The sequence below is a fragment of the Pezoporus wallicus genome, unplaced genomic scaffold, assembly GCF_028554395.1.
Source record: "Pezoporus wallicus isolate ANWC-B61680 ecotype Strahan unplaced genomic scaffold, APGP_CSIRO_Pwel_v1 contig_5785, whole genome shotgun sequence".
Classification (NCBI taxonomy): domain Eukaryota; kingdom Metazoa; phylum Chordata; class Aves; order Psittaciformes; family Psittacidae; genus Pezoporus; species Pezoporus wallicus.
This window is the reverse complement of record NW_026641150.1, coordinates 1,822,331-1,850,186: the sequence shown is the minus strand read 5'-3', so window position 1 is coordinate 1,850,186 and position 27,856 is coordinate 1,822,331. Positions and strand designations below refer to the sequence as shown.

The window sequence follows — 27,856 nt, the reverse complement described above, 5'->3', positions numbered from 1 at the left end:
GCTGAAGTACGTCTTGATTAAACTTGGGCTTTTTTCTTTGTGCTGCTAAAACCAAAACCTACTTTACAATTTTAGTAGTAGCTTGAACTTTGTGAAACAAGTTTAAAAAAACAGTGGTAATAACAGATGCTTGAATCAGACCTGAACTATTAGTGGCAGAAACTCTCCTTGCAGAATTATCTCTACCTGGAAATGTTCAGTGCAGTTGAGATCTGGTGGAGGTTTCAAACAGCGATGGACAGTGGCAGTTTCCAGTTCCTCTTGTGCAATATGTTATTATGAAAGCTCTTGAAGTTCTTTATCTTGGTATTAGAAGACTTTAGGGGTCTTGTTCATTGTGAGAAATATCAGTCTGAAAGTCCAGCCTTACAGAAAATGTGAGGTATCTAGATCAGCAGTAGGGAAAGCGTGTGCTTCATGGTTGTAAACGCTTAACCTGGACACTGATATTAGCAGGCTAGGCTCTCTATCTAGTCAATGGACAGCAAGGGGAACTGATTCAAATTATGACTTAGAAAACCAATTATCTTTGTTCCTCAAAGCCTCTTCTGCAGGAGTCTATGTGAACAGTAGATGCAAATGCAGGTTCCTAAATCATGCAGAATGTTGAATTCTATGAATATCCATGGGAGCAATGTCTGGTTTGTGCCTTGAGAGCGAGTCAGGCTTAAGATAGGGTGGAGGATTGCAAGTTGCTGAAATAAACTGTTATAAACTATGTCATGGTTCATAGATGAAAGCTTGAGTAGAAGGAAAGATGTATTAATGTTCCACATTAAACTTTGTTTCTGGCTTTTTTGAACAGCATTATTTTCCATCTTGAAAGTTAACAGCATTTTGGTGGGAAAATGTTCATGAGGTAGGTGAAGGTGCAGACCAGTGGGATAGAAAATGAGATTGCTTGTAGAAAGTTCAAATAGTGAGGGTTTTCTTTGTGAAGCTTTTTGTGGTGGTCTTGTTCTGCCTTCAGTTTTAAGTGGATCCTTACAGATACCAGGCACTCAAAACTGTTAAAAGTATTAGTTCAGGTTGTTAGTTTTCCTTTCATTCTGTGTGAGACAGATGCATGTAGTGTCTAAAGAGGTGTATTAAAAATTCAACTTTGGATGAACTCTGTGGGTGTGGATCAGCAGCTCACAGGGAATGAATGCCCAGCTTCCAAAAGTCATTGGCAGTTTTGAAGAATGCTCAGCCTCTGGGTGATGACCTACAATCTAAATTTATTTTTGAATCTTGCTCCCATTTCTATAAGAATAACCACTGAAGCAACAGACGTGTTTCTTTGGGGTTTGTCGGCTTCTACTGCATTGGCTTCCTCTGGAAGGCAACAGACCCTGTATTTTGGCAGTTAATTCTTTGGTACAGAGATGAGTATGTTGGGTTAAAGCTTCAGCTGAAGTGAATTGGCTTCTATGCAGTGAGGTGGGGACCTGACCCTGTGACTTCAGGCCAAGCAAGAAGAAGTGAATGCTTAGGTATTCTTTCCTACATGTGAACAACATTTACTTTAAAGTTTCTTCCCCTGGCCACCACTGTGCAGGAGACTGGGAACTTGGATGGGGGATTTCTTGTTTGTGTTTTACAGTTTGTTTTGCTCAGCACTGGTCAGTCAGTCCCACATAGAGCCCTAGATTTGTGGGTAGAACTTGACAGCTCATATTTTAAAATAACCTGGTACACTGTCAGTTTGCAACTGGGGAACTCTCAAAGACTTAAGGTTGTTCATATACATGTATATTAGACTTGCATGAACTTTAGCACTGTGAAGAATGGCCACTGTTGGGAAAGGGGAAAGACTATGATTACTATTACACTGTAACTCATAAACAAAGAGTTTAATAATAATTTTTAATTTGTATGAAACTGAAAGAAACAATTTTAACATTTTAATTTCTGTTTTTTCCTCTCGGTTCAGAATGAAGTGGCATATTTGAATCCAAAATTTTCTTCACTTCTTCAGTACTTCTTTATTTTTCCTGTGACATATACTAGCTAACTGTTCCTTTGTTATTCTGTGTCAACAGGTCTGAAAGTATTTTAGGTGTTCTTAAAACTTCTCTTGCTAAACACTGTTTCTAGCCCTCACTGTATTCTTCTAACATCATCATCTCTTTATCCTTGTGAAGAAGTCTTTGGTCTCAGCAAAAGTGCCTTGAGAGGATGGAAACATAGCTTGTCCAATATAGCTCAGCTTGCTAGTCGAGGAGTCTGCTGTTGACTCTGTTAAATGACCACTGTAACAATAGAGGGTGTTGAACAAGCCCAAATCAGAAGGGGGGGGGAATGAATATGTTTAAGCTGATTGTCTAAATAAATAAATAAAGTCTATATAATGGTAAGAATGCTAAATTTGAATCTAAAAATATTGAGAGGTTAGCTGAATGTTTTATGTATGTTTTATGTTCTTATAAGGAGGGATAGCACATATTTTGTTTTTAGAGAGACCTTTTAGCTGCTTTTGCTTTACTAAGAAGAGGTACTTTCATGAAGTCATACCAAATTATACCCCAAAAACATATATTACTTGAAATGTACTTAATATTTGAGTGGGAAAAACACTTCTATATTTTCTTGGTAAAAATGAAGAAACTGAGCAGATAGAGTTACATAGAATTGCCTGTACTTTGGTGATAAATTATTGCCTGGGTTGATGTCAGTATACTCTATGTTCATGCCATCCAGGCAGAGGGACTTGTAGCATGTCTCTGCTGAGCCCCATTAGCCCTATGGGTCTGTGGAACTGTGCTGGTGGGCTTTCATTGTGGCCAAGTGGGGGTGACAGCTCAGCATGTCAGAGCGTTCAGAAGTCTGCAGTGAGCAAACACAGCAGACGGTGATAGCTGACACTGTCCTTTCCTCCCTGTACCTAGGTCAGTTTGTCTTCAACTGTATTTTCTAATAGAAAATTTTATTTCAGCATTGAGTCAGGAATCCTATGCTAATATGTTAAAAAAAAAAAAGAGAAATAATTCTTTAGTAAACCCACTGACATGGGCAAATTGAATATTCAGGATCTTGAATGTTTAGGATCCCAGTCCAGGTTTGTCCGTGTGTGAATGTTCTGAAACTAGCTGTTCATGAGGAAACTTTGTGGTGCAGTAGTTAAGGTAGTCTGGGCTTCAGCATACAGGCATGCTGTCATCTTTCTTTCCTCAAAGAAATCAGTAGGTCTGTAGATCAGTTACAGTGTGTCTTTTCTCATCTGCACAGTTTTAATTGCACAGCACTGCAAACTGACAAGTAAGCACTTTGTTAGTCAAGCTCAAATACTTCAAAGCATCTTAAAATATCATGAGGAGAGATGCTGTTTTTTTACTTAATTAGAGTGCAACTAGCAACAAAAAATTAGGAGCATCTATGTAAAATCTTGTTCATTGTCAGCATACATCTGTGCAATACAGGCTACTCAACAGGGAGATAAATCTCTCTGTGATAATTTAAAATACTTTAGAAGTCCACCAGCATGGAAGAGTCACCTATAGGTCATACAAGGCAACAATCTTCGGAATGAGCAAGTGGGATTTAGTTTTGTTTCACTCTGCTGGAAAAAGTGCTGTGTAAATGAAGACCCAGTAGCTAAAGCAGAACAAGTATTGTGGTGTAATTTCAGTAATGTCCTAATCTGAGCCTTCTGTTCCAAACAGAGGTGTGTTCACAACATAGCATTTGTCAGCCACCGAAGAAATGTAACAATTTTCCTTAAATTGTTTTCATTCCAAAACTATCTATAACTACATGTCTGAGACCTGGTTATGATCATTCTTTTCTTAAAATAAAGGATTTCCTATGGCATTGTTCCTTAGTGTATACGATGCTCTTCGTGTATGAAGGAACACATGAGGAATATGTGGGCTAATAAAATATCAAGACCATGTCAAGTTTGACATAGTTATAGTCTTGCCTGTTACTGGCTCTAAGGGAAGCTGCTAATTACTTACTGCAAGTTTGGAGGAGACTGTTTCTAAGTTTGGATCTTTATATGGAAGAATGGATTTGGTCATCTTGTAGGAAAGCACCTATTTTCACTGGTTTTGAAGAAAGGTTAAAGCAAAGCAAGTTGGACAGATTTCGAAACCTCTTTCTCTCCCTTATGATGATTAGTTTCATAATAAGAAGGGTGTTCTAGATATGGAGGAAGACACTCTGCTCAGTTAATTCCTAAATCTGAGGTGGTTTCAAGACTGCCTTGAACTGCTGCATTGTGAGTCACCCTGTTTCTCAATAGCTGGTGTTGAGTTTAGTTTTGAACACTTCAGGGCCACAGGGCCAACATGAACTTGATCTAAACTTGATCCTGTGAACTCTGGTTAGTGAAGATATTTCTAAATAAGCAATTCTAAAGCAAGAGCAATAGTGGACAGCAGAATCATTAGAGGAAACAGTCACTGTTTTTTGACATTGCCGGTAAAGCTTCATCTCTTCAGCAATCGCTCCTTTTGTTACTAGTTTGTAATCTAAGCAAAACACAGCCTTTAGCAGATTTGTATTTTTCAGATTATTGAAAAGTTCTTCATGTCACTTATTGTGGTAAGTGATAAATGCTGTGGAAGAGAGAAGGCATCATGTCTTTTTCATTACTGGTGGGTTGTTTGGGTTTTTTTCCTACAGCTATAGCTTTTTGATATACACTGAAAAAGAAATTGAATATACATAGATAGAAAATTGCCTTTTTTTGTTTGTTTTTTGTTTGTTTTTTTTTAACCTGGGGTTTGTTTTTGTGTGTGAATAACATAAATAAAGGCAGGTAAAAAGAGAATTATTTTCACACTGACTTCTTTTTGCTTATGCTGATGTTTTCGAGAGCATTACTTTTGTTCTTTAGCAATGATTAAGCTCCTGTAAGGAGCTTAACTACCTTAAAGAGAAACTACCATAAATTATCCTAAAGCACAAAAACTCTCAAAAGGGAGTTGTTGGATTTTGGTCACGTTTTGTTTGGTGTTGTAAATCATTTGCATGTATTTCCTGTCTAATACTGTTCTTCTAAAAATAGCTGGAACTGCTCGCTGTTTGCCCATAGTGGAATAGCCTGTTTAAAGTTACTTCCTCTCAGCTCCTCTGGCCCTCCTGTAGCCTGAATCCTCTCCCTCATGGCTGAGAGAAGGTCCTCAGACTTTGCTGAGAGAAGGTCTTCTATAACTTTAGGAAGCTGATTTTTCTAAAACCAGCAACAACCGAAGACGAGACCACCCCCCCCCCAACAACTAAAAAACTGCAAATAACCTCCACAAGCCACCAGTCTAAACAGAGGTCACAATTCAGAGGTCCTGTAGCCAGTCCCTACATTACTGAAACTGGTAGGGAAAACCTCAAGGACCTCTGTCAAACATGAGGTGTGCCATGATGCAAGTGTCATCTTCAGAGTACAAACTGGATTGAAAAATAGTAAATGGGGAGCTGAGTCTAACATTGTATCAACACAGCTAGAGGCAGTTTGGTTAATTCACCAGTTTTTCTGCATAAATAGGAGGGAGTCACATCAAAGAACCTTGGAATGCTAACCCCAGAATGCCACAGGAAAGCTGAATCTGAATGAAAGCTCCTTGAGAACACCTTTTTCCTGGCAGTATCCTACTTGAAAATGATCTCTTCAAAGTATCCTTTTACACAAAATAGCTTCAGTCTTGTTAAAAAGCAGCTGCATTGTACATTTTTTTTATTTTGTGGGATTAAGTTACCATCCTAAGAGAATCTTCAGAGAAACCCGATTCCTGCTGTTAGACCATGATATTGGCAAGCAGCATGCAACCAGTAACATTAATGACTTGTGGAGAATTATGCTTCTCCTCTTATACAAACTAAAATCTTAATTTTACAAGCAGCTCTCATGGAACTTGCTGGACAAACCTCTTTCCTGTCAGCCCTGGGATTTGATTAACAGTCAGTGTGCTGGGAGCACTTAAGTACTTGAGATCATGACAGTATCTCTTGAGCCTCCTCAATGTTCGTTGCCTCTTAAAAGAGAAGTAAGGCTGTTAGCCTGCAGCTTCTCATTGCTCTCCAGTGGAAACATCCTCAGCTGCTTCTGTTAGGCCCAGAACAGTACAGGCAAGATATTTGGACAGTTTATTAGGCCTTCAGGGCGGCAAAAGAACTGGGATGTCTGAGTACGCATGTATAGGAAAGAAGGAATTTGGCTACTAGCCATTTTGAGTGATAGGTCCTAGGCTATGCACCATGCAGGCTATACCTGATTAAGTTTAGCTGTTGTTACAGCTGATAGAAGGGCCTGTCACTTGCTGTCTCAGAGCAGGTTTCAGATCACAGGAAGGTCTATATGAAGGTTTCTAACTGGTATAGAATAAGTTTAATCGTGAGTGGAAAGGGAAGTAGTGTGGTAGTATGCCATGCACACTAATGAAGTGGATTGTTCAGAAGGGATTTTGGTGGATGCCGAGTGTTCCTGTCACTAGGCTGTAAAGGGAGTAAAACCCCACTAGAAGAACTAGGTCTAAGTAGATATAAGTAGTTTTTGGCACAGAGGTATCAGCTGGTGGTGGTCTTCAGTTTAATGCCAAGGGATTTGGGGTTGATGCTGCCCCTAAGCCAAGGGTGTCCATATGATGCTTATGTCTAAAAAGTTGTAGTTAATGTACTGTGCTCCGTTTCCCTTCTAGTTGCTTGCTGAGGGAGCACTAGCTGTGGTATCAGGTTGTTCTGGGGTTGTTGCTAAGGCCCAGGTGGTCAGTATTGTTTTGTTGAGGAAGTGTTTTTCCTGAGTCTTCCAATGTGATGATCGCTTCACGTGGAAGGAGGCTGGCAGGCAAGGACTTAGATTAAGAGCAGGTCATCTAAAAATCTCATTTTCCAGATCAGCAAAATCTGTTCACAGATGGCCGTTTTTTGACCTGGTTTAGAAATCTAATGCAATCTGTCTCTCCATGAGAGCAAAGTGTGCATGTGTGTATGCGCACATAAATACCTATGGTTAAAACAAAGAGAGATTGTTGGGCAAATACTGTTTCTAGTCCCATCTGTTTTAAGAGGGTTGTTGTTTTTTTTTATGCATCAATTTTCTTTATTCAGATATTTACAGATTCCACGTGTTTTTCTTATTTTCAGGCTGTGTGACTTATATGCATAGGTAGAGGAGAGAGAACATTTTTGACACTTGGCATATATTACCTAAAAGGTGTTACTTGTTTTTAGCTTACTACAAAAATACGTGAGAATATTACACTACTTACATAACCCCGTGGTTTCACATTGGGTGCACTGGTTCTTGAAACCTTTCATTTTTATAGCTTTTTCATATTTGGAAAGGCAAAAATGAACTGAATCCTTATTCTTCTGAGAGGTACACACAGTGTATCTACAGATAGGAATTATATACAAATATAACTGTATATCCACATATTCTGTTTTCAAACATTATGTTAATTTCACATAATTATCACACTGGCCGTGTAGTAGCAAAACTGTTTTCTGATGTGAATAGAGTTTTTTTAACAATGACCGAATGACTGTTTTAATATTAAAAGGGATTATTTTCTGTGTATATCCCCCTTGAGGTACTGCAGTCATACCACTCCCTTAACCCCACCTCACCACCAGAAAGCACACCTTGCAAGAAAATGAACTGCTTTCTAAGTCTTCAGCATTAATGCAGCTGTTTCAGTTCAGTTTGAATTCATGCATAGGCACAAAAGTTAATATGCCTCTAGGTATTTCTGCATGTTTTAATCAACATTGAGTGTTATTATATTTCTGTTGATTATAATTTTGATGGCATCTTCATATTTTACGTATATGCTGGGTTTTGTGTATGAGGAGCTTTATAAGCATAAATGGTGATAGAGAGTTGGAGGTCTGTACAAACATTTTTCTTTCTCTGTTTTTGCTTGACCTATGGATGTTGGGGGAATAATGTTTTCAGAAGAAAGAAAACTTGAAAGGAGTGCTTGAGAGAATTTTTTTCTTCATTTTTTTTTTTTTTCTGATTCCAGCATCTCTAATTGGTATTGAGAGCTTAAGGGAGAACAGAAGCTTTTCATTCTTGACAGACATTGCTGCTCTGTTCTCGAGGTGCTTGCCTATGAGATTCTCTGGAGTGTATTTTCCTGAATATGGTAGAAACAATGTGGATTGTTGTTGGTTTGGATATGTTGCCCTTTTCAGATTTTAGGTATTTTGTTTCTCTACTCAAGTCTTTCTCAGCATAATCCCTGAAGTCAAATGCTGTGGCATTGAGAGCTTGTCTGCTTTTATTTGGTTTATTTTTTAGAGGTAGTTTTTTGTTTGCTTATTTGTATTCTGGAATAGTTTGGGAAATGATTCTCCCATGACATCTTGATAAAAATCAAATATGCTGCTGCTAGAAGACAGCAAGCTGTATTTGTTGATACATTACTAAGCTTTCATGCACTCATATCAGCAGATGTGTGGTGGTGACCCAATACTTGGAAGCACAGGAGCAACAAATCCTTTTCCAAAAGGTAGAAATAGTGCCTGGCTGTTGTGCGTTCTCTGCTTTTCAGAAAGCTGTATCTGGGGAAGCATGTCAAAAGCAAAGGTAATGCGATGTCAAGTATCTAAATTCAATTAAAAGCACTAGATGCTTCAGAATATTAAAGTGGCAAAACCTTAAGGAAATGTATACATGTCCATATTTGTTTATTCTTAGAAACATCTTCAAAGTTTTTCTTGTTTTCACCACTTATGCCCCCAGGCGTCTAAGCAGTGCTGTTCTCTGCCGTATATGCCGGCGAGCCCTTTTTTCCTGCTTCCCCTTTATTGCCAGTATCTTAGCAAGGCAGGAACGTATAACATTGGAAAGAACACGGAAGATGAAAATGGTTCTAAGTTTTTTCTTCCTCTTTATCCAGCCTGTTGCATTTGCTGTGGCTAGCTCAAGCTATCTGTTTGCCGTGGTAGCCTGTTTTTAAACTGTAGTAACCTAGTATTTGCAGGGAGAAGAAAGCAAGCCAGTGAGGTGTTCAGAATTGTATGGTTTATTTTTTAAGACTTGCCCAAAATAGCTAATGATAACTTTTCCATAGCTGAAATCAGCATTTCTAGGTTTAAGTACTCGGTACTAAGTTGAGTGATTTAACTCCATTAAGTTCAGACCCATGTATATTAGAAGTGCAGGGACAGAAAGAAAAGCTATTGCCAACTTGAACTGATTATTCTGCCACTGTGGCTCCAAATGGAAGCCTTTTGCACAAAATCAAAGTGCTTGTGTTTTTGAAATTGTCAAGGTCATAGACATCTTAGTAAACATTCTGTTTCTTCTTAGCAGTTAAGTGGAAAACTAAAGGTGAGTGTGTTGACCTTTTGCCTGCAAACCCTTCCCAAATTCTCTAGCATTCAGGCACTTCACAAATATGAAGGGGATGGGGGTAGGAAGTGCAAGGCTGTCTCTTGAAAATACAGTTGATGAAGATGCCTCTTTTATGCAGCTAGGCTAAATGATAAAATCTCACCCAAATTAAATGATCTCATAGCTCTGGTTCTTGAGAATGTGGAAATGGTGCATGACTCTATCAAGTATTTTGGGCTTTCTGTTTTCATTTCAGTAGTAGCAGAACACAAAAAATCCCGAGCAAATTGTTCAGCTTCATTGTAGATGGCAAAACGGTGCCACAGAGGGAACGTTTTTGTCTTGGAGGAATCTAAAGAGCAACTGAAACGCTAACAGAGTGCATTTGTTGACATAGAATGTCTGGCTAGAGAGCAGAGTCTTTAGCTATGCTTGAAAGCTTGACAGATTTTTCTTTCTGAACCGCTCAGTGCTGGAGGAATCTAAACAGCCATTAGCTGCTGCCAGCATTGGGAAGAAAACCCATGTTTTTTATTTTTCATAAGCTCCTACTTGAGTCAGTAACATGATTAATATGCTGGGTTGGTCAGTTAATCCCTTGTTCTAGTCTCAGTGGTTTTGCAGGGCCTTTTTCCAGTTTGAAGAAAGATATTACTGTAATATGCCTTCTCCCTCTATCTTCCCTGTGTGCCTCACTTTCCAGTATTATGATGGTGAGCCTTAATTTGCTGTATGGGCTGCAGGCAGTCATTTTCTTGCAATCCTAAATGGTGTCTTCCTGTACCCTGCCCTGAAGTTTTAATACTGTGGGCTTTCCTACTGCAAGTCTGTTTAACAAAGAGAACTGAGTTTTCAAAATACAGTTTTTACAGTGTGCTCTGATATGACTAAATATCAACTTTAAGTGCTTAACTGAATATTGTGCACATCAGAAAACTGGAAATCAAGATCACAGAATCCAGAATTGGGTTCATATGTGTGTGTGCGTGTTGAAGTAGGAAGTGGAATTGTGCAGAAAAAGGGAAACTGTGTAAATTTTTGATTTAATTTTGAGCTTGAAAAGTTCTGTCCTGTTCCCTTGGAAGAACCATGAGAATGGTGTGCCATCCCCAGAGGAAGACTTCCTTATCATTCTGCTGTTAAAACTCTTCCTGTTGACATGCATGCTCTCTGTCTCTGGGGACCTTTACCTGGTTAGCCAAAAAAAGAGGCTGGCTTCACATGATTTTAATGTGAAAATAGATAAGAGAAATTGGATGCTTGGGACTTGGAGAGAGGATACAAACTCTGCAACCTCAGTTTACGTGAGGCCAGTCTACGTGAGGCTACATTTGATTTGCGACTTGCTTGAACTTAGAGTAACAAGAGTAAAAGTAAGGTTTACTATGGCAGAATAGACCTCAATGCAGCCCAAGCAAGCTGTCAGTAATCCTCAGTATATATTTGGTTGTTGCAGTTAAACTATTGCTAAGGCTTCAGCTTGGTTTAAAGCCACATTGGGCATGCCAACAGATGTTCCAGTCACACCTCCCAGTTACAGCAGAGACAGCTTCTTTTTTATATACAATGTCTCACAACTCTGAAGGAAGTGCGAAGAATGCTACTCAGTTGCATCAGCTGAGCTGAGAGCAAACTTTATTTCGAAGCACTCTGTAATAAGATGTTTTCATGTCCTTTTTCAATGCCTCCTTATATGTTCTCTGATTAGCTTTAGAAAACGTATGCACGTATGGTCACCCATATATATATATATGGGCCATTTGTGTGGACGTGTGGCATTTCCAAGGGCATGTCGTGTCAGTTAGCAAAAGCGTGCAAACAGTGTGCCAGAAAGAGATCACAGGCAGGAAGCCATGGAGTCTTGTGTCACTTTATGTTTTTCCTTTAAAGCTGAGGATGCAGGTTGGCTTAATCTTTCCTTGCTGTAGTTCTTCAGTATTTACATGCACATACATCAGAGTTCTGTTGAACAAATCTATAGTAAAGGAAAAAGTGTGTCTTTACTGAAGACAGGGTTGAAAGAAGCAAGGTGATTCTGTTAATAGTCTGGAGCTGTTTGGGAGTTGGAGATTGGGAAAGCATGTGTCTAGTACAATGTACTTAAGCTAAGCTGCAGACATCTGATAAAACGTTATGTTTGTTACTGTCATTTAGAGTTCTCTTCTCCATTGGCAAACAAACCTGTGTTCTCTTGGTCTGTGCATTTTTAGTTTTAGTTTTATTCCTTGTATTTTTTACCAGGAGAGAATGGTCTAGTTCCCATGGTATGTGCTAATAATCTCTGGGTACTGGAAGAGTTGAGGTAAATAAGAGCACGTGCATTGTAGACTTACACTTGGTCATTCCTTGAGAGTTCTGAGTTTTGTCTTTAGAGTTAAATCACTCATCCACAGAGTGCTTATGTGCTTTAGCAAAGCCATGAGGAGCATTACTGAGTTTCCTGTCTGTGAGTTTTGATTTTATCAGTCTGCCAAGGAAATTTAGTGCTCAGCTTTGGTTATTAATGGATAGGTAGAGGGAAAAGCTGTGGGCTTATTCTTGTTTCATGCTTGTGCTCTCGTGTTTCATAGTCTCTTGGTTACCCTTAGTTCCTCAATCCTGTCTTTTTCTTCTTTTTCTTCTGTAAGTCTAGGATACATACATGTTTCTCACAGTTTTGAAACAAATGTTTATTATGAGGAATATTCATGGCTTGCATGGCACCTTAGTGCAAGTATCTTCGGCAGCTTCCCAAATGCTAATTGCCTCATCACAGTGCTTTTGAAGTCCAGTGTGTGATGTGAGGCTGTTGGCTGTAACTAAAGTGACTGTTTTCCATCCCCACATCCATGGAGAGTGGTGGAGCTGGGGTCAGTTCTCATTTGCTGTGTTCTGGTGATACCTTTAGCATAAAATCAGTGGGCTGTAATGGAAAGCTTTATTACCACCATGTTGTATTGTGTTTCTGGTACCTTACAGGGTGTTGTATGGTGTTTCTGGTATCTTTCAGGAGGACTGATCAAAACAAACACAAATTTGAAAGGAAGCAGTGTGCACTCAAATACATGTGAATAAATCTGACACAATGAACTGTTGAGTTGTTGCTGGCTACTGCTGAGCTCTAAATGTGGCAATGGTCAGGAGCTGCTGCCTTGGAAAGAGAGTACTGCTGTGAAGTTTATAATAGAGACTTCACTCTTGGGAGGAAAAAGACAACGCAATTTAGCCATGTTACTGGCACTGCATTAGTTGACAGATGACTGATTTATGGATAATATTTTAATATGTAATCCTGTTTGTTTTTTTTTCCTTTCTTGTCTTTAGGTGAAGCCAAAAATCTTCCTACATATCCGGGGCCAAACAAGATGAGGGATTGCTATTGTACAGTAAACCTGGACCAGGAGGAGGTTTTTAGGACCAAAATAGTGGAGAAGTCATTATGGTAATGAATACTTGTATATATGTTCTGTTAACTCTTATTCTTTGCTATGTTTGTTTAATGTTCCAAAGATACTTTCTTAAGGGGAGGAGGGAGGATGAATATGATCCTTTTTCCAGTTTTAAGAACACCAGTGGTGGAACTATTCATGTCATGATTCCTGTCTGTATATATGGGAAAAAGTCTTCTCCAAGGCAAGCCATATTAACTATTTTCCTAAGAATGTATGGCCAATGCTCCTTTGTTTCTACAACATTTGTTTTGAACTCCCCTAAGCTTTTCAGATCTCAACTTAGAAGGGAGCACTGAACTCCATTTCATGTCTATGCTTAGTATTTTGCATTGATTTAGCTACCCTAAAGGATGAAGTTAGGAATTCGTGTCGTTTCCCCCCCCCCCCATCATGAGGCTGCAACTGAAGGAAGAGGTTTGAACATGAGATGCCTGTCTGATTATCTTGGAAACTTCCTGTGAGACTGTAGAAGCCAAATGTAGAATGAATGAGAAACACGCAGGAAAACTTAAAATGCTTTCTCCTGGAAATCCCCAAACATCAAAAAGTAAAGGGAACAAGGCTGTGCATATATATATATATATATATACACTCTGGCAAGCTAGGCTTTTTTTAGAATTGAGGGGAAAGTAGCAGCAAGGAACAGTCAAGTTTCTAACTTTTATCTTAAGATATGAAATGGGGAAAGACAGTTGAGTAATACAGTTAGGAATTTGCTATTTGTCTTGTTATTGCAAGTAATTTACTTTGGGAAGTAGCTCTAGACCTCACTCCCAACCTCTCAGAAGTACCTAATGCATTTAAGAATGTGAGTCTCAGTAGCTTGAAGTGGGTTTTATTCTCTTAAGTTACTTTAATTGTTCTCTTACCATACTTTTTGTTGTCTGCATCTTCATTTCTCATCTTATATTCTGATATGGTATACTGGGGTCCATCATGGAGGCTTCTGTTTCTTGAGGTATTTAAATTGACTGAACATATAGTGCTTTCGAATGGTGATGCTGATGCTTTCCTGCTTGTAGTATACTGTATATTTTACAATAACTGACATGCAGTGTCCCTAAGCAAGTTGTCCCTGAACCAGCTGTTTCCCTATAAGTAACTTTGTAACTCATTTCAAGTCATTCCTGGGTCAAATAGCTGTAGCCCTCCTGCACACAACTAGAAGTTGCACATTTTTTTTCTGGATTATCATTAGTGTTTTGGAGGGAAACAGAAGCTGGGGAGTGAAGATGTATGAGAATAGTTGGAGTAATTTCCTTGTACTAATACATGTATTTTTCTATCAAGAAAATAAACTCTTAGTAGTAGGAATAAGCAACAAGTCTAATTCGTTTAGTCAGAAAGATTCCACCTGTCTTTGGATACCATTATAAAGCAGAAGAGGTACAATGAGGCTGTGCAGAACTGGAAGGTTTCTGGTTTCTTGCAGAACTAAGTTCTTTTTGTTAAATTCAGGTGAATTCAGAGCAGAGCAACAAAATGATCAGAGGTCTGGAAAACAACCACTGAGGAAAGGTTACAATCTTGGAATTCTTTAACCTAGAAAAGAGAGATGAGAGTAGATATAACTGTGTAAATATGCTAAAGAAAAAAAAACAACCAAAAAAGAGAAACACTACCACTACACTCTTCCCTCCCCCCAAAAAGAAAACAAACTTCAGAGGGAGAGAATTACTCTGTATGTCCAGTATTATTATTGCAAATAATAATAAACTTAAATTGCAGTGGGGAAGGAACTTTAGGCTGAAACTTACTGTGAAGAAAAATCTTCCTGTTGTTAAAGAAACTCGAGTGGTAGTTTGCCTTCTCCCTCTGTAATCTTCTATTTGCAAAGTATTATTTTGAAAAACTTACTTCTTCACAGCCCCTGAATATTCACTTACAGACAATGATGTCAAATGAGTATTGCATTTATCTGTGTAGGTTTTTCCTCTGCCCTTGTTTTTCTGTTTCATAGAAGAAAAACAGACAAAAATCCCAAATACATGAATGGTAAAACTGGGATGTCTTCCCAATCTGTGACTAAGAATTGCTCTTATTTAGTGAGGCACACACACACAGCTACTTAATCTTTTATGACTGTGTTTACATCTATTAAAACAAGTGCATAGACTTCCAGAGGAAGATGTTTTTCAAATGATTTCAGACTGTAATGCAGTCGCCTGTTGTTTTTTGTAAGGCTGAGATGAACATACAGCTGAGGAGCCAGTCATGCAGTTACATTCTTTAATGCTTGTTTGTAGATTGATTCAACCCATTGACTGAATTATTGGGCAGGCGATGCTTATGTGCCCTAAGGCCCACGTAATGTGTATGTAGCAGAGAAATACCTCCTTTCATGTATGGTGCTTCTTTGCCAGGCATTTCCCAATGTAATAGCAAAGCACATGTTGGGTCCCTTTTTCTGGGGTATCACTGCTGCATTAGGCGACTTCAGATGGGAGGAGGGATGTGAAACTGGGCCAACACATGACTAAAATAATTGAATCCTGTCTGAACATCTGTGTGGCTGGCACTCAAGTGGGTAACACAGCCTTCAACTAGAGCTTGAAGGGGAGAGCACTGGCTCCGCTCTGTTGTTCAACCCTATTTTCTGTTTCTGATCACTTCACGGCTGACACAGGGCTGGTTTGCTCTAAAGTAAGCTTTAAGAATTGCCTGTATTTTCACTCATACTGGTAACTCCCCATCTTCCAGTAAGCTCAAAAAATGACTGTCATGTAGTCTATGAAAAATAAGATGCTTTATGTGAATGTCTGAATTGAAAGATGTTCCATATGCAGCCCTAGCACTACTGACTCTGAAGTGATATCTTCTCATTCAGATTTTCCTGGGGAAGCCTATCTTTTCCAACGTATCTGCATAAATGACTTTTTCATCTGCATGAAAAGGCTTACAATTACAGTCATGCTGAAAACATCATCTTGTATATTTGGGAATTCAAGGAGTGCTTGCTTCCCTCCCCCCCCCCTTTTTGCTCAGTTGAGCTTCATTAAGCTTCTACTAAGCACTGCAGAAATGTATACTTTTTCCAGGCAAGCCTTCTCCTGATGTAAAGTTTAAACAGAACTGCTAAGTGAGAAAAAAGAAGGAGTTATCTCTCCTTCCCAGAGGAACTTGGATGAATGTGCAGTTCTGACTTGCTTGGGATATCTGTGGCAGAGCCTTCAGACTCTGACTCATGATCTCCTGTGTTTTGTACTGGGGCAGTGTAAGAAGTTGCCTCCCTGAGCTCTGTCTAAACTTCTGCAACAGATTTTTATTTTATTGGGCTGTGGTAGAGGCACAAGGAGACAGCTGAGAACAGTAACCTCTTAAATCAACAAAGCATGAATCATTCAGAACTCTAAGAACTGAACCAGCACATCCTATTGCGCAGTCCAGTGCCCTTTCCAGTGCTCTGAAGAGAATCTCTGTGAGCCTGATGCCCTGTATCTAAGTTTGCATCTCAAAAATGCAGCCATCATGGCAAACCTTAACTTCTTCGTTCAGAAGTCAGGTGGGACTCATAAATTACAATCAGGAACTTCAATCAGTCCTGCCATCCTACCTCTACTGGCTTCTGTTAAACTGGATGGTAGCACTGCTGCCTCGTGCTAGAGGTTTTGAGGGCTGCTGTGAGGCTATCTTGGTAGTGTCTGATTGAAACAAGTCAAGGGTTACAACATGGGCAGTCCTTTCTATGAAACCACGGAGCAGTGTGAAAGTACTGTTTATGTGGGGCAGTTGGGGTCATCTGACTTCTCTGGGGATCTTTGGACAAGCACAGGGAACCCTTGGGTTGGTCAGAGCAAGTTCTCTAGGTTCCCAGGAAGAGAATCTTGAACTCCTCAAGCAGCACTGTTTTCATAAACTCCTTGGCACAAGCTTTTAGTAAATTCTAAGAAGGTCACATGCAAGTCATAAGATATGAGGGAGAGGTCAGTTAGAGCCAGGATTTAACACGCTCCTCTGTTTTGTGTTTGTTGTTCAATATTTACACTACCATCATCTGCAAAGGCACTGGATAGAATTGGATCCACTCCATATAACCTACCAGAGAGGCATGTGAAGGGACTAATTTATTTTACATCCTAAGGAACGTGTGAGAATTTACTGTTCTTTTAAATGCAGAGGTCTATAACTTTTCTTGAATTCCTAGTTGCCAGTAGAAAGCCTGATAAGAATTTTGCCAATTAATTTCCTCTGTTGAACCAACTACTTGTCTTCCTCCATGAATAATTTCAAACTTAGAATCACCAAATGGTTTGGGTTGGAAGGGACCTTAAAGATCTAGCTCCAACCTCCCTGCCACAGGCAGGGACACCTTCCACTAGGCCAGGCTGCTCAAAGCCCTGTCCAGCTCGGCCTTGAGCACTGCCAGGGATGGGGCAGCCACAGCTGCTCTGAGCAACCTGTCCCATTGCCTCACTGCCCTCACAGTAAAGAGCTTCTTCCTAATGCCTAATCTAAATCTACCCTCCTTCAGTTTAAGACTATTCCCCCTTGTCCTGTCACTACACACCCTTGTATAAATTCCTTCTTCAAGATCCCTCGTAGTCCCCTTTAGATACTGGAAGCTGCTCTAAGATCTCCCCAGAGCTGTCTCTTCTCCAGGCTGAACAAGCCCAGCTCTCTCAGCCTGTCTTCATAGGAGAGGTGCTCCAGCCTCTGATCATCTTCATGGCCTCCTCTGCACTCACTCCACCAGGTCCATGTCCTTCTCATGCTGGGGGCCCCAGAGCTGGATGCAGTACTCCAGGTGGAGTCTCACTAGAGCAGAGTAGAGGGGTGGGATCACCTCCTTTGAGCTGCTGGCCATGCTCCTGGTCATGCAGCCCAGCACGCGGTTGGCTTTCTGTGCTACGAGCACACATTGCCGGCTCATGTTGAGCTTCTCATCAACCAGCACTCTCCCAAGTCTTTCTTCTCATAGCTGCTCTCAGTCCAATCTCTGTTCAGCCTGTATTGCTTGGGATTGCCCCAACCCATGTGCAGGACCTTGAACGTCGCCTTGCTGAACTTCAGGCTTCACCATCCAGGACTTGGTCCTGGCTACATATCTTCCCTGAGGATAAACTTTCTCTGCCCATTGGCATTAAGACTGACTTTGCCTTTGCTGGTTGCATCAAATGTTTCCATTCACTTAAAGGGCAGTGTCAGCTGCAGCAGGAAATCAAGGCAGCTTCTCAAATCATAGGTGAAGAATGGAAGGAATGTGACATCTCTAAATTTGTTTCAAGGATATGAATAAAGGCAAAAACCGTTGTACGCTAAGAATCAAATGGCTGACACTGTGTGCTTTAGAGGGGTGAGCCAAGCGTCTTGAGTCTGTGATTTAGTTCTCCACTATTTCACTGAGGAATTTTTCACATGCTAAACATAGTGATCAAAGCCTGAATGAAACAGCAAATGAAGCCAGAGGCACTTTCCCCACCCCCAGTCTTCTTGTCTCTAGTGAAGGTAACAGTGAGAACTACAAGTCTGCAGTGTGCTTGTGAGTGTATGGTGAAATGTGCTGTAAAATCATAGTCAAGACTGTTGTTTTTAACAAGAGGTTGCTGTGTCTTTGCTCTGGATCAGGTAACATACTCAACCAGTAGCTCTCAGAACTTTTTCTAAGTAATTCCACTGCCATATTTAATGTTGCTTTTTAGTTGTGGACTTGCTTAAACCCCTGTTTTCCTATGTTTGGAGTTCATGACTGCATAGCTAAACTTCTCTTATGTTCTGATAACATCTTGGAAGCAGGCCACTTCTCAAAATTTAAACACAGAGTTGTTTCCCTTAGTTGGGCCATTGACAAAATTAGCTGCTGTATCTGAGTTAGTTCCATTAGCTACTTCCATATTCTTATATTGCTAGTTTCCTTCCTTGAAATAACAGCTTTCCCAAGCCTGGATGCCTTAAGTAAAGAAGCCTTGAGCTGAATGCTCTAGCATAGTTTGCAGCTTCTCTCCTGCTTGCTTCCAGCTTACTCCTCAGTGTGCTGTCTGCCCCAGGGCCTGCCTTCTTCTGCACTCCGCTACATCTAACTGTGGCTTGAATTCCTAATGTCAGTAGACTTTAATTCTGAAAAACACCCAAGCCTTTAAGGAACAGGGATAAAATGGGTATGGATACAACTTCAGCCTGGTCAGGGATGTTATTGAAGGCAAGGACTGTGTGGTTGTGTAGGGAAGTAATACATCTGGGAAGGGCACAAGGAAGGGAAGCAAAACTCGGTGGAAGGTGGAGAATGAAGTGAGCCTTGAGACCTGAGGCAGGGTTTATTAATAAGAGCGTTTATCCACATGAAGAGCCACCCATATGAGAAACAATTGATGGTAGTGTAGGCTGCTTTGACTGATTAGAAAAAAAAAAAGAAAGTAAATGCAGCTGTAATGTGACTTCTGTTGTTTGTGTGTGTCGTCTTACAGAATATTTTGGGAGGTGACTAGGGGCCAAATGGCTGCTGCTCCAAGTTATCATAATCCCTGTAAGCCTCATTGAGCCATACCAGCAACTGTCAAGTGAGGATGATAACTATAGCTCGAGTGTCTGTCTCTCCCCTCTGAGCATGGGGTTGAGAAAATGCGAACTGCTTTACTTTTTTCTTTGTGTAGTAGGGGTGGTTGTGGCTATAGCACAGCACTGTCCATCTGGGTGTGTCTGCACAGGGACACAAGGAAAAATCTGCCTTTGTCTCGGTGGATGTCTGGGAGGCTTAACAGTGGCCATAATTGGTATGTTTGGATTTAGATATTGCCTTCTGGCCATATACTTCCTGCTGCATGTCCTCTGCCAGATCTGTGCTTCAAATATGATACTAGGTATTTTTAATAAATTGTGTAAGGAAGCTACCATGACATCTGCCAACTTTACTTTCCTGTTGTCTCGTAGCTCTGTGTCTAGCAGAAGACTGAAGTGCATTCAGATTTCTATTTGGCTTGCTGTATCTGCTTTGAATAAACCTTCTCTACCCCACTCCCTTTACATACACTGCAAAGCACAGTATGAAATGTATTAGCTAAATAGTAGGAAAAACTTAGTAGTAGAAACAAGCAAGTGTACTCCTTTGTACAGACTGATCTTGCTTCCCACTCACATGGTGATGTGAACTCTGGTCTTTAAGTTCATGCAGCAGGATGAATCCAGTATTTCTAAACATTTTAAAATAGTCAGAGGATGTGGAGTTGTCTGTGGCATGTTAATAGTCCTTACTTTCAATCACAAAAGCAGTTTTAAAAAAAAGAAAAAGCTGTACACAAAGAATTCTGGTTTGAGGGGTTTCATTATTATTCATCATGCAGCTCTTGCACTTCATCCACTGAAGTACTGGTGCCAAAACAAAGACAAAACTGCTTTAGCAAATCCTAAGTATTGAGAAACAAGCACAAGCTTTTGCAACACAGCCTGAAACTAAAGAAATGTTTCTACACTGAGACTTGTTTTATGAAGTCTCTTCCTCTCTGTTAATATTATTTGTGATGATTTCATTAGATATGTGAAGGTATGGAATTTAAATTGCAAGCATGTCTCTGGAGTTATGTAAAACATGTAAAATGAACAAATTTTGAACCTTTTATAGGGGAAGAAGTTCCTATTCATTATGTTTGAAATGAGGATTCTCTTCTTTATTTGCTTTCATTCCGCTTGATCTACACAGTAATTTGTTTCTCTTCTCCTTCCCTGTCTCCTCTTGAAAATACCCATTGCCAAAACATACATTAGAGGAGGTTCAAAAATAGATACCTTGAAATGGGAAGGGCTCTAAGCTGGATAGCTGAGAGTGAAACAGTACCTAGAGGGAACTTTTTGGGTTTGATTCCTTGGTATTCCTGCTCCTGTGAGCATTCAGGAGCAAGCAAGATTTTTTTTTTTTTTTTTTTTTGAGTGTATGCCTGAAGATTGAAATCCATTGCACCATTCTTTATGCTTTTACTTGACTTTTTGGGGGGGTGCGATGTGTGTATTTCTCTTCTGTGCCGAGAGCTGTGGGAGTGTCCTAGGGGAAGTGTCCCAAAGAGGGGTCAATCAGTGTATGTGTTGGTGGTAGGAGCTGGATAAAAGCTGTGCAGTATGAGCCCCATGCTTTCTGAGAAAAGGATTACCTCTACTGCTGAGGTAGAGCTTCCCTCATTCAGAGCATAGTAAGGTGATAGGTATCTACTGGAAAAGAGATAAGAAAAGGGTGTGAAGTGACAGTACATAGAGTAGAAGGCTACAGCGTCAGACCCTTCTGTGTCTGAAAGCTTAGAGCAAGGTTTTTAAAATTGATGCAGTTCTTTCTTTGCAGTTTCTCATCCTGTCAGGAGAACAAGAGACAGTGACTTAGAACAAGCCCCATTTAATAACTAAGAGTAGTTGATGCCTGCTCATCGGTGTGATAGCAAAACTAAAAAGTTAGTAAAACTGTTCTAAACTTAGTAGTCTGCTGAAGAAGCTAGGTTTGAAAATGGCTTTATATTGAACTTGGAAGGAGCTGAATTGCATTTACAGTGGAGGCCCACTGTATGTGTCCTTGCAAGGTATTGCCCTCAGCAGTTACGTCCTGTCATTTAAGTCCAAAAGGAACTGAAATAATGACAACACTGGTCTTGTCCATGCCCTTCCATTGTGCTGGCTGCAAGGTTGGGAAGCGGGGACTCATTATTTTCCTTTCTCTTTGAATGATTAAAATTTCTCTGAATCCACAAGGAAAGCTGAACTCAAAATCTGGAAGTTGCATCTGAACTCACTTGGTTCTGAAAGATTCCCAAGTTTTCAGCCAGTCTAGTTCTAGTATTTGTTTTGGAGGATCTTGTCAGACTCCTGAGGGCTGTGTAGGCAGATGCTGCTGCTTTTTATTAATTGCTATGTCAAAATAAAAGTACTTACCGAAGCCAAATCAAACTAATTCTGGCTTTGGGGAGAGAGGGGGCACTGAGGGAGGAATTCAGCTGTTCTTTTGGAAAAACTGTTCTGCAGCCCTGGGGCTCATGCTCAAGAGAAGTTAGCTTGGGAAATAAATCATGGGGTTTGACTGCTGCGACCTCTTGCTCTTCAGGTCTGGGTGGGAGACAAAGTGAGTACTGTTCTCAAGAGATACATGGAGAAAAAGCACACATTGAAGTGGAAGCTTTTGTGTGGTAACTTTTGATTCTTACAGAAAGAAGATACTGTTTCTACAAAGCAACGCAGGATTGGGGTGAGGGGGTATCAGATTTATCTCCATATGTATCTTTACAGTTAGACCTTTGGTGGCTAATTATCCAGTGTAGAGCGAGTGCGCTTGTGTTGGAAATCTGCTTGCTTGTACTAATTAAGAGTGCAGAGCACCTCAGGGGTGTTACCTGAGTGATGAGAGGTTTTGAATCTACAAAAGTACAAGATCTTGGAGGGGGAAAGCCAAGAGCAGAACAAAACTTGTGGTGACAATGGCTGCAAATAATGCATCCTGTGAAGAGTGCCTGCCAGTGGGCTCTGCTCAGGCTGACAAGCCTTGTGCAGAAAAGTAATGCCCAGATGTGGTCCCTACATGACTAAGTCACCCACCACATCATTTCTTTTGTTAATCAGTCTCTTTCTGGTACCATGTGTTGAACTGGATGATGCTTCTTGTGCACTCAGCTTTTCTGATTCTCATGTTTGTTTTGCTGTGGTGTGGTCTTGGTTATCTTCTGCCCTGACCCCTCCACCAATAGCAGACATTCATAGGGCACTTGCCAAAGGCCCCAGTTGTTGTCTCTTCTCTGCTCTTTTCTCCAGAATCAGCTAAGCTGAATTCAGGTATGCTCGGTGCAAGTCTCACGTGTATTTACATTGACTTTAGACTTCCAGTATACGGAAGCTTCCCTTAAATTCTTGACAGAGGATTGGATGTATCATCTACAGTTCATTAAGTATCGTTTCATGATAGTAAATTCATCTGTCACATTGTTCCAGCAGAAAGGACAATTTTATGGCTGAGCGGAGTATTAGGCCTCGGAATGATGCAAGTGTTTTGCATATGTAATGCGCTAGATATCTGGGCTATGTTTCTGCATTTGTGTAGCCCCCTCGGGTTCAGCTTGTGTGTGAAAGCTTGCACCAAGCGATGTGTGCAGAATGAGGCCCTTGGGGCCGCCAGCAGAAACGTGGCTGCTGGAACAGTCAAATAGTTCCCAGTTTGGTAGAAGCTGCTTGTACCACAGAACGCTTTTATTTTGTGCCTGAAGTGGTGGCTGCCGAATTCCTGATTCCAAATAAAAGAAGACATAACTGAGAGTGCTGTTGGGGGCAGTTGGGACAGTCAAAACAGCTTCCATTTCCGCCTGTTAGATTTTCTCCCCTGCCTTCACTGTAGGAATGACTGAGTGGGGCTCATGCTGGTTGCCATAGCTCACAGCTGGATGCATTTATTTCAAGGAATGGGAAAATGTTTCCAGTGGTGGATGTTTAACCTGTAGGTATGCCTTGCACTTTGTTGTTTATCCAATATATATTCTTGCATGTGGCTGTTGGACTAGTGACTTAAATAATATTCTTACTGAATACTGGGTGATGTCTCTAGACTTCATAAAATTAATGTGGCATATTCCCTTCAAACACAGAGTGCTTAGCTAAGTTGCATTGCCTGTGTGTTTTGAGTGAGACTTGGCAGCTAGCTCTTGAGGGAATGTGGCAATTCTGGGGGAGTGTATTTTTACTGTAGGCAGAAATACAAGCAAAAGTGCATGGTGATGTAAAATATTCTGAAAGAAGCCAAGGCAATGATGTCTCCTGACAAAATGCTAAAAAAAAAAAAAATGAAGCTAATGCAAAGAAATATTAATATTTTTTGATATCTAATTTTCTGACAGAAAAAGCCTTTAATAATGGTTAAAGCTACAGCACAGTTCTGTCTCCCATTTTTTTGCTTAGCCAAGACAATAAGGAGTTCTGTGTTTAAAAAGGAAGAAAAAAATCCTGCTGGCTTTTGGCCTGTTGGAATTAGATTTATTTTTAAGTCTATATCTGCAGTGCTTGCTGTATTTGTTCATATGACTCAGACTACATCCACTCATTTAGATCTACTGAGGCATGAGTGACTAGGATTGAAAAGTGTGTGTAAAATGGTAGACCTGTCAATGAATAAATAATGTTGATACATGCTTATAGTTCTTAGGAGTAAATCCTTTCCCATATAATTGGATAGAGAGAAACTGAAAGGGTTGCTATTAGGTGTCTGAGATTTTCTTTTTCTCCATTTAAATTGCTAAGATCCAAAGAAAGCCCTGGAAGTCTCTAAAGAGCTTTTCATGCTGAGATAGTATTTATTTTTTTTTTAAATCTGGTCTTACTGTAAAGGAACTTATTCTACACAATTCCAGAATGCAAAAATAGACAGATATGCAGCACTATCAGGTAGCAAGCATCACGCCAGCTCCAAGGCTTAGTTACCATCAGTTGACTGAATCTGAGTTTAAATAAGAAACATTGCAGGGGATGGGGAAAGAGGCAGTGGCTGTAGGCATTTTATTTTAAATAAACCATATCCTTTTAAATAAATATTTAACTATATATGCCATGAGCCATGCTGTATTTTGCTCATGCAGTTCATGAGTATGCTTTAGTGATCTTTGTCATAATGGTCTATTGTAAGCACAGTGTGACAGCAGGGGCCTCTCACCACTTTTCAGGGCACTTTATCTTAACAAATAATATACAGTCTTATTTGGTCTCTGCCTTCTTTATTTTGAGACATTTATTTTCCAAATAAAAAGAAGTATCTGCTGAGTTTTTTGCATATGAAGAAATCTTGTTATGTGGGTGTTTAGGATAGTTAAGAGTCAGTGTGCTTGAAGGCACACATTCATGGGTGGGAAAGACCATCAGAGCCCGGAGTGATGCTCTGGGTGTGAAGTATGAACACACTGGCTCCTCCAGGATATCAACACTAATTTCTTTTTTTTGTGTGTATGTTTATGTGTATGTTGTTTTTTGTTTACCCAGCCCCTTCTATGGAGAAGACTTTTACTGTGAAATTCCTCGGACCTTTCGCCATCTGTCATTTTATATTTTTGACAGAGATGTTTTTCGAAGGGATTCCATCATAGGTATGTGCTCATAAATTCTTATTTTATTTACAGCTTGCTTCTCTTGGATTTTAACTGTTAGATCATATGTAGTCCTATGAATTGGGAGTTCAATAGGACTGACAGTGACAGTTGCACGTACTGTTCAGGATTGTCCTTTTTTGTCAAGTGACAAAAATGCCTGCAGTATTACATATTAAAAAAGTCTGGCAGGTAAATGCTCTCTGTTGTGATAGTAAATGCAGATTGCAGTTTAACTGAAATAGGCAATAACGTGTTGTTTAAATGCTGGCAGCATCACTTGTTACTGGATTCATTTTTTTTTTCCCTAAATGCAAGGCTCTTAGTCTTGCACTCTTCCAGGCCTCATTACCCTTGCCTGTATGGCTACCATATGACTATCTTAATGACATGCAGAATAATACCTACTGGTCATAGGTGCGCACAATACAATGATGACAGAATTTTATAGAGCATATCAGAGCAAGCTATTGCCTACAGAATAGCTCTGTAAGGCTTCCAGTGTCTTCATGTGGGCAAGACCTTTGCTTTTCCACATGGTATTTGCTATGCATTTCACCTGCAGCAAATTGCATGATACTCCATTTATCTCTTCAGGGATAAAAGTCTTGTAAAAGCCTAGTTGTTATTGAGCAGAACAGTTTCCACTTTAAGTAATTTTAACTGTTGGATTTTTTTCAGCTTTTCATCTCTTTTGAAGCAAGTCATGTATGACTACCGTTTTACTAATTACAGTAGAACATGACTATAGCTGTCAGTGAGGTGTGTATGTTTTGACAGAGCTTCTAGCGAGGAAGTTGTCTGATGCTGAGCAAGAAATGCTGAGCAAGAGTTTGTATAATACTGTAAAATGCACTATGTTAAAGCGCATGGGGTGGTGGTGCAGATCTCTTTGTATGTATCTTTACATTTGTTATGCAGTCACTAGCTTTTTCTTTAATTATTCATTAATTATTTTATGTTTTACATAAAGCTAGAAAACTGGGTCTTCACTCCCCTAACTGAGCTCATGTGTGTACAAGATCTAGCATCCTGGGGAGAAGGGCATCAGTTTCTGATTTTTGAGTGAGCTTTTGGAAAGCTTTTTGGTCTCTCTAATCTCTGTAGTTTCCCCTGGTAACGTGAAAGTAATATCGCCTTTCTGATGAGTTTCTCATAGTTTAAATTGCCTCATCTGATGTCTTGTGTGACACCAGTTTTCTGCAGCTGCAGTGACCTATGAACAGGCCATGGACTGGGATTTTTCTTGCTCAGGGCTTTACTCCCTCTCTTTGAACAAGGGTCTCCAAACAACACAAGCCAGATCCATGAAACTGCAGATGGAGAAGTGCAAATTGTTTCCTTTTCTCCATGTGTCCAAAGTTGCTGTTTTAATAATCAGGCTCTGACACTGGAGGGGAAATCTTCAGGAGCTGCTGGAGTAATCTCACCTTAAAGGTACTGGGAGCAGTTTGTGAAAAGAAGGACTTGGAGAAAAGATATAAAGAGACTTTTTGGATACTGAAATGATTGATCAGGTTTCTGTTTTTCACTACCTTTTCAAGAAGAGACAATGTTGATTTTTTTTTTTTTTTTTTTTTTGTATGCGTTGTGGAATCTGTAGGTAGGCAGACTGGTGTGTTACTATACTGATGTAGCACTAAAAGTCAAAATTCCAGTGTCACCTGTCTATGCTGAGATTTTACAGTACATATTGGCTGTTGTAGGCTGAGTTTTCCCCTCTTCCACTCTCTCTTCCCCTCCCTCCTTATCACAGGCATATTTTGAAAAGCATTTCAAAGAATTGGAAGTATGATAAATAGCAATGGAGAGATGAAAAAAATCCAGCATTACTGTCACGTTGATACTAACTCTGTAAGTTCTGCTTGTAATAGGAAAATGTTCTGGAAAGAGAACAGTGCTCTGGAGCAACTGCATGTGGTTATTTTCAGTAGTTCCTATTGACAGGAGTCAGCAGCAGCAAAGCTGAAGAGTGGAGGTTTTTTTGAGAAAGGAAACTCTTTCATTGAAACAAAGTCTAAGGTTTAAAGAGAACAGCTGCTGTATGTGTATCTTCAGCTCAGTCTTAAGAGACCTTTTCTTGCAGGGGCTTGAGTAAGGGAGGTTTGGAAGACGTCCCTATTAAGTGAGTTTGGTCAGAGTAGTGCAAGAATAAGCAATTTTCCACTGAACCGCTGAATTCTGCAAATAGAGGCCCTTTGTTTGCATTACAGAGATATCTTATTATATTATGTCATCATGAGACACTTCTGCTGAAGAAAATGTGTTTACCCATGTTTGTCCAGCAACAAACTTTCTCAGAGAAGGGTGTTGGGGGTTGTGTCTTCCATCCAGGGAGACTAATTTTAAGTTCAGGTGTTACTGAGCTTGTGAATTTGCCCGTGTTTCCTGTGTGATCTGGTATGTTTAACACATCTGTTTGCATTGTTTGGCTGGGTTTGTGCGGGTTTTGAAACAGAGGACAGTGCATGTGTGTCAGTATGGTGAGAATTTGGCAAGTGGCTGTTTTTTGGTTGGACTGGCAGAGTTCTTTTTTAGTCACTACTTGTCAGAACTTTCTCTTGGTGTTTTAATATTGATTTCCAGGGTGACTGAAGCTCAGAGCAGGCATGTTTTTATTTACTCAAATATGAAGCACAAGTTTGTGATGGTAAATTCTTTAACATTAGAACTGCGGCTCAGTGTGTGACAGACGAGAATGCTCAAGCCACCAAAAGCGGAAGGAGTAGGGGCGAGAAAAACAAGAACCCCCTGAAACCTCTGACAGAAACTTCCGAGGAGAAACAAAACAAACTCAAACTGGACACATGTGCAGCAGATATGTTTTGGAACACACTGTAGGGTTTTGGCATACAGGATGGGAGGATTGTGCAGATAAAGATATCTTTGAGTTTGCATGTTTGTTTATTGTGTTTGCATTTTCCTCATTATAATTTACTAAGTCACCTAGGATTGTTAGCTTGAACAATGTGTCTTGGAAGAATCTTGGATGCCGGTTGAAAAGCAAATATAATGAAGACAAAGCAGAGCTCAGTGGATCCGAAATGTGATTTGTCTTTTTTTCTGGAGGAAACGTAGCAAATACAGAGTTACTGAGGAAGTAAACTAGTCTAAAGTTGTCTAATTGGTATTGTGTGTCTTGA

General features: G+C 40.0%; 1 protein-coding gene across 2 annotated transcripts in view; it reads left to right on the top strand.

Moving 5' to 3' along the window:
* The window catches only part of RASA3 (RAS p21 protein activator 3), a 130,645-nt gene that overhangs the window by 26,619 nt on the left and 76,170 nt on the right, over window positions 1-27,856 (top strand). For both annotated transcript variants that reach the window (XM_057422286.1, XM_057422287.1), the window contains exons 2-3: window positions 12,566-12,683; window positions 24,610-24,713. In XM_057422286.1, coding sequence (XP_057278269.1) covers window positions 12,566-12,683; window positions 24,610-24,713 — 222 coding nt within the window. The remainder of the gene's footprint in view (window positions 1-12,565; window positions 12,684-24,609; window positions 24,714-27,856) is intronic.